The sequence below is a fragment of the Alexandromys fortis genome, unplaced genomic scaffold, assembly GCF_014885135.2.
Source record: "Alexandromys fortis isolate MF-2015 unplaced genomic scaffold, M_Fortis_MF-2015_v1.1 scaffold_75, whole genome shotgun sequence".
In the NCBI taxonomy this organism is placed as follows: domain Eukaryota; kingdom Metazoa; phylum Chordata; class Mammalia; order Rodentia; family Cricetidae; genus Alexandromys; species Alexandromys fortis.
In genome coordinates, this window is record NW_026067956.1 from 3,563,172 (window position 1) to 3,579,770 (window position 16,599).

Genomic DNA, 16,599 nt, shown 5'->3' on the forward strand with positions numbered 1-16,599 from the left:
AAACACACAACATGGTCATAGCTGCCTTGTAGTATATATTCAATTGGTTCTCTTTCTTTTTCATTTATTTTATAACCAATACCAGTTAACCATTAATTTAGGGATAATACTAAGTAATCTCTCTCTCTCTCTCTCTCTCTCTCTCTCTCTCTCTCTCTCTCTCTCTCTCTCTCTCTCTCTCTCTCTCTCTCTCTCTCTCTCCTAATAGGAAAGTTTGCAGAACAATTCATTAGAAGTTTAAATCCACTTCAGGTTCTCTATGGTTAAGTATAGCTTCTTTCCTTATGCAATATGATTCTTACTCTCAAGCTGAGTAAAACTGAAATACTTGCTAAGCAGTTAGTTACTATGTGCCCTGAATTTTTAAGATTCCTAGAAAATAAAAGCCAAATTCTGTTTTTTTTTTAACTTATTTTAAAATTATCATATAACGTAATGGGTTTCACTATGACAATAAAGACTAATTTCTGACAACTGTGATGAATATATATATGGACTTTGTTTGTTCTTTTACCTGTGTGCAATACTGAAAGTACTCAAGAATGAAAAATTTCAGAAATCGCCTTGCTCTATGAACCTTCTTCATCTGCAAACCCCTGGCACCCATCATTGGCCTATGTATAACAGACGGGTTGTAAATGTTTGACTAACATCATTTATGTATTTATGAATCAATATTGTATATGCACAGGGCTTCACCTGGGTTCATTTAAATATGTACATATTGCTCAGCAACACATAAACTATAGTGTTACAAGATCATATTCTCAGCTTTAATACACATTGATTTCACCTGGAGATTTTACTAAAACACAGATTCGAAGTCAGCTGCTTTGGGTAGAGCCCAATAGCATAATTCCAACAAATTGCTCAGGCAATGCTGAAAACCATCTAAGGATCGAAGTAGGTCTGCTTTAATTCCCTTCTGAAGGCTGAGCAAATAACTAAACAGTCTTACTTCTCAAAGCTAATGTACCACAATTAGAGAAGCAGAGCTCATGCTCTTGGGGAAACCACATCTGTTATTAGAGGCCATCATTCCACAGGTGTTTACTCAATACCTACGTCACACTGCCCAGGTGCTTCTGCTGCCTGTTCTGCACAACACAGGAGCTATAAATCCCCGTTCAGTTATGACCACTCCTTGCCTCTTCTGGGTAGCCATGTGTCAAGTACGATGAACAGGCAAGACCAGGGGAAAAAACTGGTTATTTCACTTAAAGTCATGGGGGAAGAAAAAAAATCAAAATTTTCCTTTTTTTCGCCCCATGCTCCTAAAACATGATTCCTACCACAGCTTAACAGTTCACGTTAGCAGGGTGAGGCAGCTAAAATGGCAGGCCTATAGCCTATAATTTTGTCTGCTAGAACCAAAACAGGCAAAGCATAGAATCCCCAAAAGTTTCTTCTTCATAGAAAATGGGTTGAAAAATCAGGTCAGCTTTGTGGCTACCACCTACTTAACAGAAAATTCTGGAGTCATCGACAGCCTCAAAGATAATTTGAAAACAACCAAACCCACCATATCCTTAATAATGCCTATTTTGGCCTCTCAGCCCATCTAGCCCACCTATATTTGTGACACCCCCTGACTGACCAGCAGAACCACTCTCCATAAGGGACTCCAGTGGCCACACCAGGCTGGGACTCAGGGCAGCAACCTTTATTACCCTTCCTGTCCTCCGGCTCTCCACACATCCTCCCAGTCCTGCCCACAGAAGCCCATGTGTCCAGCTCTCCTCCTTCCCCTAGGGACTCTACCTCTTGATCCAGACCCAGGGTCCCCTAGTTCTTTCCTGTCACCCCTTCCAGTCTTTCCTTCTATCCCATCTCTAGTCCTCTGTGACAGTCGGTCACCCACAGACACATTCTCTATCAGGATCCCCACAGGCACACTAGGATAGGACCCAGAGTGGGCAACAGCAACCAAGGAACAGAACACCCACCCAACAGAGGAGACAGCAGATATCTATGCCAAGAACATCATGACTTCAAACATCACAGTGTGAAGGCACAATTTAACAAAGAAATAAAATCATTAAGGAAACCCGAACTGAAGATTAAAACTTTTGGAAGTGAAACAAAAATCTCAGAGGTAAGTCTCAACAAGTGATTACAAGACACTGAAGAGGCAACTTCATGTCTTGAAAACAAGGTAAAAGAAATGGATAGCTCAGAAAGAAAATGTTAAATTCTCCCCACCCCCCGCCCAAAATATCTAGACACAAAACATACAGGAAATCAGGGACACTATAGAAAGACCATGGGTACAGAAGAAGAGGAAGAAACACAAGTCAAAAGCAAAGGAAATGTTTTTTGTTTTTTTTAAATCATAGACTTAATAGCTAACATCCACGTATAAGTTGTTAAGTCAATGATATCAGGCTACTATCTATAGAACCAATGATAGGAAGAGTAAGGAACTAGAAGGTACAGATAGGTCTCATTAGGAAAGAGAAACAGAATAGCTATGGATGGAGGGAGGGGCTGGAACCAGAAGATCAAGTAAGAAAGAGAAGCAGGGGGTGAAAAAGGGAATATAGGGAGAGACAGCTAAAAGTAAGAATCATTTGAGAGGTAGATTATATAGTAGAAGGTTCCTAAAATATATACATATATGAAGGCAATCTAAATGAAATCATCAAATAATTGGAGACTCAGTCCCAAATGGCCATCTCATATAACCAAATGAAGCTTCCAGGTTGGGGATTGGGTTACATCTGATTGAGTGCTGGCCAAAAGGGTCCCAAGGGGATCCCCAAACAACCCATGCTGTTGCCAAGAGAAATGGGTTGTTCTCCACAAACAGACAGCAAGGCCCCACTGCTAAACATAATACCTACACAACTCATTTAACATGGAGAAGTCAAGCCGGTGCCTACATAGAGCCTTCACTTCTATGTTTTAGCATATTTGGTACAGTATGGTACTTGACATGCTACCAAAAGAAAACCTTAAACACCAAGCCAGCCACAAACCTTTTGTTCTACAATGGTGTCCTGCCTGCAAGATCCACTGGGGCAATGGTGACACAAACCTTATGGGAACCAATCAATATCTGATTTGACTTTAAGGCCCGCTACATGAGATAAAACCCATACCCAACCCTGCTTGAGTAATCAAGAACCAGAGACTAGACAGTCTAGGGTAAAATCAATACTACTGGTCTTAAAAAAAAAAGTGACTCCTAATGACATTGTGCTATACTCTAGATCAGTGCCTTTCTCAGCATCATCAGAAAAGCTTCCTTCTACAGCAGATGGGAACAACTAGAGAAACCAACAGTCAGACATTATGCAGAGATTATGCAGAGACACCCAACCCTAAATGGGATGGCTCCATCAAATCCCTCCACTCAAAGCTCAGAGAACCCTGATGAACTGCAGGCAGAAAGAGTGCAAGAGCCAGAAGGAATGGAGGACTCCAAGAAAATAAGGCTCTCTAAATCTCAAAGTTCATATGAACTCAGAGACCAGAGCATCAAGCACACGTCCTGCATGGATATGTACCAAGCCCTCCACGTACATATTATGGTTTCCAGTTTGGTGTTTTTATTCTTGAGTGTGTTGACAACTAGGTTTCTGAACCTTGTTCCGTCTCTTGGGCTCTTTTTCTTCTGTTTGTTTGTCTTGTCCAACTCTGGTGTGATAATTACTGTTTTATATTATATTTTATTGTTTTATTATTATCACTTAGAAACCTGTTCTTTTCTAATGAGAGACAGAAAGGGAGTAGATCCAGATGGGAGAGGAGATGGGGAAAAACTGGGAGGAGCAGAGGCAGAGTAAACTGTAATAGACTATATTATGTGAGAAAAGAATCTATTTTCAATAAAAGAACAAAAATAGAAGAAAAGTACCCTAATCCAAAGTAAGAGGTGCCTATCAAGGTACAAGAATCATATAGAACACCAAACAGGCAAGCTAAAAAAAAAAAAAAAAACCTTCTCCATAGTGCATAATAATAGAAACACTACATGTACAGAACAAAGAAAGGATATTAAAAGCTACATGGAGTTAAAAACCAAATCACATATAAAGGCAGGCCCACTGGAATAACCCCTGACTTTTCAATGGAGACTCTAAAAAACAGAAAGGCCTTTACAAGTGTTCTACAAACTCTAAGAGAAGCAGAAGTTTAATGAACTTGGGTGCTATGGCTTGGCACATAAATATTTAGACTTGTAATGCCCTCTTGGTGGATTTTTTCTTTAATGAGTATGTAGTGTCCTTCCTTATCTGTTCTGATTACTTTTGGTTTGACTTTTACTTTGTCAAATATTAAAATAGCTATAGCTGCTTGCTGCTTGGTTCCAGTTGCTTGGAATACCCTTTCCTTCCTTTACGTTAAGAGTCAGGGAAATGAAGAGTGGCCCTTTGAGAAAAGCAACAAGATTGAGAAATGTTTAGGCAATTCACCACAAGAAGGAGAGAGAAGATCTAAATTAATAAAATTAGAGATAAAAACAGAGACACAGAAACAAAAATCAAGAAAATTTGAAAAATAATAAGGATATATTTTAAAAACTTGTATTTCTCCAAATTTGAAAACTTAAAAAACATGGATGAGTTTCTCTACATATACAATCTAGCAAAGTTAAATCAAGATGAAATAATTTAAATAGGCCTATAAATCCTAATAAAATCAAAGTAGTAATTAAAAATCTCCCAGCCAAATAAAAGCCCAAGACTATATGGATTCAGCACAGAATTCTACCAGACCTTCAAGAAGAATTAGCACTAATACTCCAATTATCCCACAAAATAGAAGCTTCAGGAACATTTTCAATTTAACAAACCCACTATTACCCTGATACCTGAACCATATATAGACCCAACAACAAAAAAAGAAAATTACAAGCCAGTTTCCCTTATGTGAATATAGAAATAAAAATTATTAATAGAATTATTTGCAAACCCAATTTAAGAACACATCATTAAGATCATCCATTATGAACAACTTGGCTTCAATCCAGAGATACAGGAATGGCTCACCATACAAATATCAATAAACATAATTTATCACACAGATAGACTCAAAAAAAAACCACATAATCATCACATTCATTGCAAAGAGTGCCTTTGACAAAATCTAACATCCCTTCATGATAAAAGTCCTGGAGAAACTAGGGATACAAGAGACATACTAAAGGATATTTACAGCAAACCCACAACCAACATCCTCTTAAATGGAGAGAAGCTCAGAGTTTTTCCACTAAAATCTGGAACAAGACAAGGTTGTCTACTCTTTCCATACCTAGTCAACATGGTACTTAGCTAGAGCAATAAGACAACTGAAGATCAAAGAGATACAAATAGGAAAAGAAGAAGCCAAAGTGTCTTTATTTGCAGATGATACAATTTTATTCAAAAAAGACCCTAAGCATTCCTCCAGGAAACTTCTACATATGATTAACACTTTCAACAAAGTATCAGGGTAGAAAATTAACACATAAAAAATCAGTATCCTTCCTTGACACAAATGAAAGGCACTCTGAGGAACAAACCAAGGAAATAGTAACTTTCATAATAGCTGCATATATGTAGGTATCTCTAACCAAGCAAATGAAAGACTCGCATAATAAAAAGACACTGAAGAAATTGAGTAAGACATCAGAAGATGCTCATGGATTAGTAGGATTAATCCTTTAAAAATGACAAGCCTACCAAATGTAATATACAAATTCAATGCAATTCCTAACAAAATTCCATCATAATTCTTCACAGAAATTGAAAAGACAATCTTCAACTTCATATGGAAAACACATACACGCACAAAAAAATAAAAAAATGATAGCTAAAATAATCTCAAATAATAAAATAACTGCTGGAGGTGTCATCATTCCTGATTTCTAGATGTACTATAAAGCTATAATAATAAAAAATAGCATTGTATTGACATAAACACATTGATCAATGGAACTGAATCAAAGACCCAAACATAAAACGACACGTATATGAGCATCTGATTTTTTGACAAAGAAGACAGAAATACACACTGGAGAAAAGACAGCATCTTCAACAAATGGTGCTAGGTAGTCAAGCTGGATGGCTGCATGTGGAAGAATGCAAACAGATTCATATTTATCACCCAGAACAAAACTCAACCCCAAAATCAAGGATATGACCATAACATAGATACCCTGAATCTGGTAAAAGAGAAAGTGAGGAACAGGCTTGACCTCGTTATCACAGCGATGGACTTTCTTATCAGAACATCAATACTGTAGGCATTAGATAAGCAATTAATTATTGATATCTCATGAAACTGAATAGGTTCTGTATGGCAAAGGACACCATCATTTGGACAAAGCATCAGGCTAGAGTGGAAACCGAATAGGTTCTATATGCCAAAGAACACCATCATTTGGCAAAGCAGCAAGCTACCAATTACACATCTGATAGCAGGCTATTATCTAAACTATATAAAGAATTTAAAACAATTGGATATCAAGAAAACAATGCAATATAAAAATGGGGTACAGAACTGTTTTAGTTAAGGTTCCTCCTGCTGTGGTGAAACACCATGACCACAGCAATTTTTACAAAGGAAAACATTTAATTGGGGCTGGCTTACAGATTTAGGTTTAGTCAGTTGTCATCATGGCAGGAAGCATGAGCACGCAGGCAGACATGGTGCTGGAGAGGAAGCAGAGAGTTCTATAAAGAGAGTAAACCACTGTGCCTGGCCTGAGATTCTGAAATCTCAAAGTCAACCTCCAGTGACACATTTCCGACAACAAGGCCACACCCCCAAATAGTGCCACTCCCTTGTGGGCCTATGGAGGCCATTTTTATTCGAACTGTCACAAAAACTAAGCACAATTCTCAAAAGACGAAATGCAAGTGACTGAGAGACACTTAAAGTAATGTAAGACATTATGTATGTATGTACTCATCTTTAGCCATCAGAGAAAGGCAAATTAAAACTATTTTGACATTTCATCTTACCCCAGTCAGAATGGTCAAAATAAATAAAACAAATGACAGTTCATGCTGGAAAGGATTTGGGGGAAGGAGAACACTTATTCATTGCTAGTAAGAATGGAAATTTGTACAACCACTGTGAAAACCATTGTGGAAGTACCTTAAAAAGCTGAAAATCAACCTTCCAGCTATACCACTCTTGGATATATACCTAAAGTTCTCTACTTCTACTTCTGAGATATTTGCTCATTCATGTTCATTGCTGCTATATTCATAATAGTCAGAAATTGAAAACGGCTAGATGTCCATCAACTGACAAACAAATGTGGTGCGCTTATTTGGTAGAATATTATTTAACTGCTAGGAAAAAATAAAATTTGTAAATAAGTGAATGCAGGTAGAAACAATCTTCCTGAGTGAGGTAACCTAGACCGCCCCCAAAAAACCATATATTGCATTATTTCTTTTATACATAGTATTAGCTTTTAACCTGCAGATAAGTGTTTCAATCCAAATAACCACAAATGTTAGGCACCTAGTAAAGCACTGAGGAGGAACAGAAGCAGACTTTCAGTGAAGGGAAAATATAGGGTTATATAAAGACACAGGAGAAACTAGAAAAGAAGGACTAAGTGGAGAATAGGATGGGGGAGCAGGGTAAGAAAGGAATATGGTGAAGGACAACTCACAATAAATGGCTTTTAAAACCCATATGGAAACCTATAACCATAGAAGCTTCCTAAAATATATACATGAATGGAAAAATCCAAATGGAGTCATTTATAATGGAGAAGACAATTGTCTTAGCTAGACATTTTATGTCACTAAGTAAAACTTCACACGCCAGGGCTCTTGTTCAGCTATTGCCCAAAATGGTTCCATGAACCCCACCCCTTACATCACAGGCTACTACCAGGTCTACTGGTTGCTCTTTACAACCTAATGGTAAGGCCTATTGCTATTGACAACACTTGAATCACAAAACATAGACAAGTTGAGGTGTTATCAGCTAGAAGCTTTCCCCATACTGAGTTGTACTCCCGGTACTAAAAGGCACTCTGCACACTACCAGAGGAGAAAAGTCATTGTCAATACCACTGACTATCATAGCAACAAGCCTGCAGCATATGCTGGTTCAACCATGGCGTGAATGTTATGAAAGTAACCAACAACTTTTTAAAATTGGATTTAAGGCCCATTTGAGAGGTGGAAACCATATCTAACCCTGCTAATGTGGCCAAATACCTGAGACTGGATAAGTCATGGGCCCAAGGGAAATCCTACTACTACTATTCCGATAAAGGAACATAACATAATACCTCCAAATGACATATTGGCATACCCATAGAAGCTTTTCTTGCAGTCGATGATAATTAACAAAGAGATCTACAGCTGTACAATGTGCCTAGCACGAGAGACTTTGGATCACTCAGTCCTAACAGGGATGTATTCATCAAACCCCTACCCTCAAATCTCAGGGACCTATGCAGAAAAGGAGGTGGAAAGAGTATGAGAGACAGGTAATGGGTGACCCCAAAGAACCAGTGTCTTGCAGACAAAAGAGGACTAATTCGCATAGGAACTCAAAGAGACTGGGGTAGCACAAACAAGCCTTGCACAGTCAAGCCAGCCAAATCCCAGAAAGCAAGTAGACACAAAGCCCTACCACTAACTAGGAAGCTATTTACAATTGATACCTGCAAGGAAAAGGAAAATCGGGGTTCCCCCTGCCAATGGATTTGTCACTGTCTATATCAACCATACTCTAGGGCAGCCCATTTCCAGGAGTAGTTGACCAACACAACGAACTCCATGAGTTTAGTTTTGAATGGGTAGGCTGGGGGGGGGCTCTTTGTTTTGCTTTGACATATGGGATCTTAGTGATTTTTGTTTGTTTTGATTTTCATTTTGGAGGGTTGTTTTCATTTGGTTTCTTGAAACAAAGAGGACAAGAATTTGGATGGGTAAGGAAATGGGGAGGATCTAGGATGAGTTATAGGGAACACAATCAAAATACACTGTATAAAAACTATAAAAAATAAATCATTTACTCATGGATAGGCAAAGTATTATAGTATTCCTCTGTCAGAGGCATAAATAAATCACCTAGAACCTACTTTGGCTTGGCATAGTGTCATATACTTCTGAAGCTGGGATACTTCGGATGGGACGAGACCTACACTACAAGCAGTCAAGGAGCGTATGAGCCCTAACAAGTCAGGGAGATTTTTCTACAATGCCAACTTTAATTAAGATTTAAATGGACGCTGGGCATGGTTGCACAGGTCTTTAATCCCAGTACTCCAGTCCCCGACAATGGAGATACAGGGGAAGACAAAAGCAAAAGGCCAACCTGGTCTACATAGCAAGTTCCAGATCAGACAAGGTGTACAGTAAGACCCAATCTTAACAAAAAAGAAAAGAAAAAAATGTTTACCATATAAAATCAAACAATTATTTTACACCAAAACAAACAATAGAATAAATAACCTCGTTAATTTTTGTTCCTTCCTTCCTTCCTTTTTTTTTTTTTTTTTTTTGCTTTTTTGAGACATGGTTTCTCTGTGTTGCAGCTCCGGCTGTCCTGGAACTTGCTCTGCAGACCAGGCTGGCCTTGAACTCATAGAGATCCACCTGCCTCTGACTCCCAAGTGCTGGGACTAAAGACATGTGCCACCACTGCCTGGCAAATCTCACTAATTTTAAAGAACGACATTTCTAGACTAAAAGTAATGTTCTAACTTGACAGGTGAGTTTTTCAGCTGCAGAGGAACTTGTATTAGAATCTAGGAAATTCTATTCTTCACCCACCTCTCTGCTCCTGTCCTCTCCTCCCCTTTCAGATCTGTGATCTCCCAGAGTGGAAAACTGGTTGCTGCCATTGATTGAGTCCACTATTGCCTTGATGGTTTATGCCAACGATGTAAACTAGTAAACTCTTGAACCAATTAGTAGTGCAAGGACATATTTCTCCAGAAAGATTTTGGTAAAAACAGAATCACTTCCAATTAGAATGTTTCAATTCTTGAGAATGGAATACTCAATGCTGAGTGTCTTGAATTTTGAATAAATGGCTTAACAACTCGAAATAAAAATACAAAAAGGTAAACAGGGAAGGAAGGGCCACTGGGATAGAATCTGTGTTCTCAGGAAACCAAGATACTTACAAGGCATTGCATGGTATATGCTTGGCCAGTACTGTCCACTGTCCCTCTTTAACCAAACACGAACTGTCCTACAACAGAGGAAAATGGATACATGAAATCACAGCCTTTGGAGACATGCAAAGACAGTAATACACAGAAATCAAACCTTTCAATATTATATATGTACAGATTCATGGCAGGTATAATAGAGATGCGTACTACATGAGTCTATCCAATAATCTTATATTCCTTACAGTTTAAAAAAAAATTCACTTTACTGTTTTGTCTTTCCAAGTGTCTTAGTGAGCTGAAAGCATCCACTGTTTTAGGAAACCACAGGTCATTACTACTGAACCACAGAGAAACTGCTCTGTGTAAAGTGCAGAGATCACATAAAATAATAGGTAACATATAACAGGAAAGGGACAAAACAATTAAGTTCATGCCTTGTAAGCCAGGCTTTTATCTCAAGAAACAGTTTTTCCAGGTACACATGCATGGACACACGCGCACACACACATGCACGCACACACACACACACACACACACATAAATAAAATAAATAAAACCCCCTTTAAATTAAGGAATCAATACAGGAGTGATATCCTAGAAGATATTGAGGTAAAACACTGAAAAATCAGTCTCTCTACCAAATCAACTACCGAGCTGACAAGAACTGCTAAAATCATTTACTTCGAATTCTGAGGTCTACTAAATAATGTTTTCATCACCTGGAGAAGGAACCTGAACTAGGAACAAAAGGAGGGAGGGGCATGGCACTGAATTCCAGCATTCAGTATCTTCCACCATCCAGGCTCCATATGGCAGGTAGCCATGGAGGCTGCTGGAGCAAGAGTGGAGACAAGTCCTCGACAATGTGGTGACATGTGTTCTGATTTCCCTGAGTGTCCAGTGAGTGACCACAACAGAGGCTGACCATTGACTCAACCCTCTTAGGGCTGAAGGACGTCCTTACAGAAATGAATGACAGAAACATTCCTTTTCCTATTGGACCCAGACTGTTGGCTGACCTCAGAGACAGCGGAAAAGAGTTTTCAAAGATTATACACAGGGAATACAGTTCTTGTAGAAACCACAAGATAAGTAAGACAGCTACGTTCCAGAGAATTTGACTCCCAGGGTTACTGCATTCTTACCCGCTCTCAACAGGAAACTGTGAAGTACACAATGAAATAGAAAGCACGGATCATCTCAAGGGGAGAACAAAATTGACAGAAATTAACCAGGAAGAAGTCCAAGCACTGGGCTTACTGGCAGCACGCCTAAGAACTCACAGACGACAAAACAAAACCAGTATGAATGTATGACTGGACTGGGAGTATTACTTCTGATGGACAGTCTATAAGGAAATTGGGCTGAAATACTGCAGGGCACGGTAGCTGAAACCAAACTGCTAGAGAAACAAGAAAGACCAGGGAAGACCTGCAGGAGGTCTGAGCAGACAAAAGAGAAGAGGCAAGCCTGAAGCTAGGACAACGGAGCCCGGATGAGAGGCTGCCACAGAAAAGAGTAACTGACAGAAACAAAATAAGCAACAACAAAGCCTCAGCTTAGGGGAGCTGGGCCGCGTGGTTTAGGTTAGCAGCACACAAACATGGGAGTCCTGCAAGAAGAGAAAGGTAGAGAAAAGCACTTCAGGAAAAACAGATAGAAATTTACCAAATTTGGTGAAAGACATACACATCCAAGAACCTCAAAGAACTCCAAGAAGATAGACTATACCAGATTTAACACCCAGATTAAAATCAAATCATCGAACACCAAGGAGAAAAAAATCTTAAAGGCAGAGAAAAAAAAAAAACTCATTCCATTCAATAGGGCATCAATAACCAACTTCTCATAGACTGGAGGACAGAAAGAGGGAAGGTGCTTAATGAAACAACTATCAACCAAAACTATCTGCTGACCTGCCCTGCAAAAATGAAAGTCTAAGTGGGCATCCAGACCAAGGCATCTCCGAGCCCTAATTGAAGTGTCCATTTGCAGTGGATGGTGATTAACACAGAGAGACCCAAAGCTGACCGAAGTGTAGAGTAAGTGACTACTTAGCCCCAGTGGAAATTTATATACTTCACACACACACAAACATCCCAAGGCTAAGGGATCGTTGCAGAAAAGGCAACAGAGAGTAAGAGCCAGGAGACGTGGATGACTCCAGAGGAGCATCTTCAGGACACAGCAGAACAGCTGCACCGTCAACTCCCAGCAACTGTGACAGCGAGCACAAAGCCTGTGCCAGATCAAGGCAGACCAAACGCCAGCCTGGAGGGAGGGCTTGGCATACAAGTCCACCCCAGCAGTGACGCAAATGGTGACGCAACTGTTAGGTACTGGGAGGGAGGAGACAGTTTTCTAAGATGAGCTGATCATGCTCCAGCGGAAGACCTCATAGCAAGGATATCTGGGCAGCACAAACTGGTCTTCAATGGATTTGTTTTGCTTTGTTTAAAAAGACGGGGGCGGGGGGCACAAAGGTCAGTGGGTAGACAAAGTGGAGTGGATCTGGAAAGAGGTACGGGAGCAGGGCAAGTATGAATAAACCACACTGTACAAAACCAAAAACCCTCAAAGAACTAATAAAATAAACTTAAAACCCAACCCATCCCATAAATGAAGAAAAAAAATCACCAAAGCTAGGCAAACACATCATAAAAAAATCTCAAGTTCATATTTCTTATGAATATAGATGCCAAGATTCTCAATAAAACACTGGCAAATCAAACTCAACAGCACAACAGAAGGATCGTACATCATGATCAGTTGGGACTTGTTCCAAGATCCAAGGGTCATTTAGAGTAAGAAAATCAACCCATATAACACAGTTTATCAGTAAAGTAGAGCATCTCTGATCATCTAACTCAGTGGTTCTCAACCTTCTTAATGCTGTGACCCTTTAATATAGTTCCTCATGTTGTGGTGACCCCCGCAACCAAAAAATTATTTTCATTGCTACTTCATAGCTGTAATTTTGCTACCATTGTGAACTGTAATATAAATATCTGTGTTTTCCGATGGTCTTGGTTGACTCCCAGGGGGTCTCTACCCACAGGTTGAAAGTAGCTGATCTAACTGAAATGCATTTAACACAATTCAATTTTTCATGACAAAAGAGTACACTTCAAGTGGAAGGAGTCTTCCTTAACTTAATGTAGGGCATCTACTAGCTACTTTCCTGTCCCTACAAACCAAATACTTAAAGAAGCAGCTAAAGGGTGGTTTTATCTTGGCTTACAGTCTGAAGACATGGTGAGTGGTCACCTGAGAACAAAGCACAGAATAGAGAGACAAATGCTGGTAAGCAGCTGGTTTTCTCCTCCTTCGGTTTAATCCAACTCAGAACCCCATCTACAAGATGTAAGCACTCACATTCAAGGCAAGTCTTTCTCTCTGAAATTCTCTTTGTAAATGCTGGTACAAACATGCCCAACGTCTCCTAGGTGATTCCAAATCCAGCCAAGCAGACAATGAAGATGAGCCACACTAGGCATTCATGGAGAATTCACACTCAGAGCATCCTCACTGGTTACAGAAAGCTCCCCCTAAAAATTAGGAAGAAGGAAGGTACGCTCCCCTTTTTTGAGCCACTGCCAGCACAACCTGGATAACTAGTCAAATAAATAAAAGGTGTGATGGTTCGTCTTCATTGTCAAGGTGACTGGCACCACCACAAGGGCTCAGGTCCTACCCTGAATAAAAGCAGAACATAATATTCATCTCTGTTTCCTAGCTGCAGGCACAGTGTGACCAGCTATCTCATATCCCTTGCTTCACTGGAGATGGTGGTGGAGGGAGGAAGGGAAGCAAAGAAGACAGGAAAATAACTATAACTCAGAGACGGGTTAAGCCAGTAGAGGTCAGTGTGCTGGGAAAGGAAACTGGGCCCCTGCTGACTGCCCTGCCCTCTTTCATGGTGGGGGGCCGGTGGGGGAAAGCTGCACGCATTCACAGGGATAGCTGGCAGAGGCAGAACTACAGTAAAGGGAGGTAAGGACTAAAGACTATGAGAGCATACAGGGGTCCTGAGGACAGCCGATGGACAAACAGGGAGACTGCCCTAGTGAGCTGCAATGGTGAGAAAAGGAGCAGCCAGAAGGGCATGGAGGGCTATAGAGGCCACTTAGAATAAGGAGCTAGAGACAGAACCCCATTTGTTTGTTTGCGGGAAGCAGGGAAAGTCCTGATTGCCCTAAAGTAATTGGTTTGCTTTCTCCTCAGAGGTAATTTATTCTGAGCCAATTATGACAGGCCATGGTCTGGGAACAGGAATTGGGTTATATCAAATAGTGTGTTCTACACTGACAGTAAATACATGTGCTTTTATTAGTAACAGAGCAAAACAAAGCCAGACCAAATCAATTCACTGGTTGGGACCAAGAGTGATGACATTCTTAGTTTACTGGTGGGAGCCAGTGCTCTGCTAAGAAGCTGCTTAAATAGGAAAAGTGAGGAGTAGACATGGACAAGAGATGGTAAAAATACATTACGCACATGCATGAAAATGATACAATGATGCCTAATAAGTATAATTAACATATGCTAATAAATGCATAAAAAAATTACATGTCAAAGGTTTAAGTGATAGTCAAAAGGATGTCAGGCCAGACACAGAGTGGGCAATAAAAGACTTTCAAAGAGACTGAAAAACAGCCCCAGAAAACTGGCTCCAGATCTGCAACATTCTGTCAACAATTGCAAAAGGTTACTCAGTGATTCAGCCTCTAACACAAACCTGGCTTTATACCCACCCCCATAAACTTCAATTTATACTAACCCCCTCACCCCCCCCAAAAAAAGACAAGATGTCTGGGGGACTCTGCTGAGTGGTAGAGCACTGCCTATCATGTACAACATATCTCCAGCACAGTGCGGGGTTAATGACCTAAAACAACCTGAGACAGCTGAGAAACTCCCAACTCAACATAAGGATAAGAACACCTGCCTGACCGGAAAACAACATACAGAACATCTGCTGAACTCATTCAGCCCTGAGCCTGTAAGGGACCCATCCACTGATAAAACTTCCCTCCACTGATAAAACTTCTCTCCCCAAAGGTCCCCTGACTTCCCAATAAAGCCCCAAGTCCCCTGCGCCTGGGTGCAATGACTCCACTGCCAGGGAGAGATTGGGGTCCTTCCATCGTCCTGCTTCTGCTGAGGTTGGTTTATTATTTTATTTCCACATGGCCTTGATCAATCCTGACCTAGCACTGAGCGAGTGGGTGATGGTACCAAGGGGTAGGGAGAGATCATGCCAAGGGTCTAAAACCACAAGGACAGATTTTTAGTGGTTGAGAAATGTACTGTCAGGCTCGGGTGCCGACTGGCTGTGGCTATCTGAGAACAGTGGGACCTTTCATTATTAGCAAGTGGTTTTTGTTTGTTTGTTTGTGGAAAGCAGTGTTTACGTTGGAACACACTGAGTGTGGGAGAGTACACTCAGGGCTGCCAGAGCAGGAACTGCCTGCCTGGGATTCAGTGTAAGGTGTGAGCTAGGAGTCACAGCACACAGCAGCTGAGAGCAGTAAAGAAGAGAACGCTGCGCACAGCCCCTGAATAGCCAACAGCCAAGGGGTGTGGGAGAAAAACAAGTGCAAGGATCTCCCAGCTTAGGTCACTGAAAAGCAAAGGAACGGCCCTTTAGAGACAGAATGCGCCCTGATTTCAGATCTAGAAAGTAAGATCATTCTCATCTAAATACCTAAAAAACTACACTAAACTCACAGTGAACAAATACTATCTTCAGAGTTCACTTTTCTGAGGAGAAAAGGGAGGGTTGGGGTGTCAACAAACATTGTATCACAGGTTGCTAAGCTACTAAAAAAAAAAAAAAAAAAAGACAATCTATCCATGTTGAAATCTAGGCTTTAAAAATGTGCCTGAGAATGAGGCAACCTTCATTAGTTACCATGGCAACAAGCTTCAATTCCCTGAGGACAACTGTTTTTTCATCACTGAAGTAACTTGGGGTGAGGGGTAGAGAGCAAATTCCACTGTGTGTGGTAAATCTGGGTTTCCAGGGAAAGCCTCTCCAACAGATTACTCGCTGCCACCGCAACACACAGACAAGGAACAGGGCAGCCCTGGCAAGTCGTTAGTAGGAAGAGTTTGAGCAATGGGATGTTAGTCAGTGTCTTCTGGTAGTTTTTACAGTAATTGGTTTAATGGATAAAAAATGTTCCAAACGCAAAGACAACTGCAGAGATTCTGAGAAAGTGGATGTGAGAGATTAACCTAAAGGAAAAAGCTCTCACTTGGATAATAGATTTCTGATGACTATGTTGTTCCTAATACTGCATTCAACTCGCACAGTAAATAACCTAAATCTAATCTTCATTGATGCCCTACGTATTTTTGGTGCCCAGAAGCTGCCAGTGCATAACGACAATTAAAGCTGGGTGCCATCCAGTCCCTGGTCGCTTCTGCCTCAGAGTTCAATTCCTCAAATCAAGGACCCCACTGTTAAAGACCTACACTGCTCTGCTGACTCACAGACAGACACTGGCCAT

General features: G+C 40.5%; 1 protein-coding gene across 2 annotated transcripts in view; it reads right to left on the bottom strand.

Moving 5' to 3' along the window:
- Wdfy2 (WD repeat and FYVE domain containing 2) overlaps positions 1-16,599 on the bottom strand; it is a 125,731-nt gene that overhangs the window by 71,115 nt on the left and 38,017 nt on the right. For both annotated transcript variants that reach the window (XM_050152181.1, XM_050152182.1), the window contains exon 2: positions 10,094-10,161. In XM_050152181.1, coding sequence (XP_050008138.1) covers positions 10,094-10,161 — 68 coding nt within the window. The remainder of the gene's footprint in view (positions 1-10,093; positions 10,162-16,599) is intronic.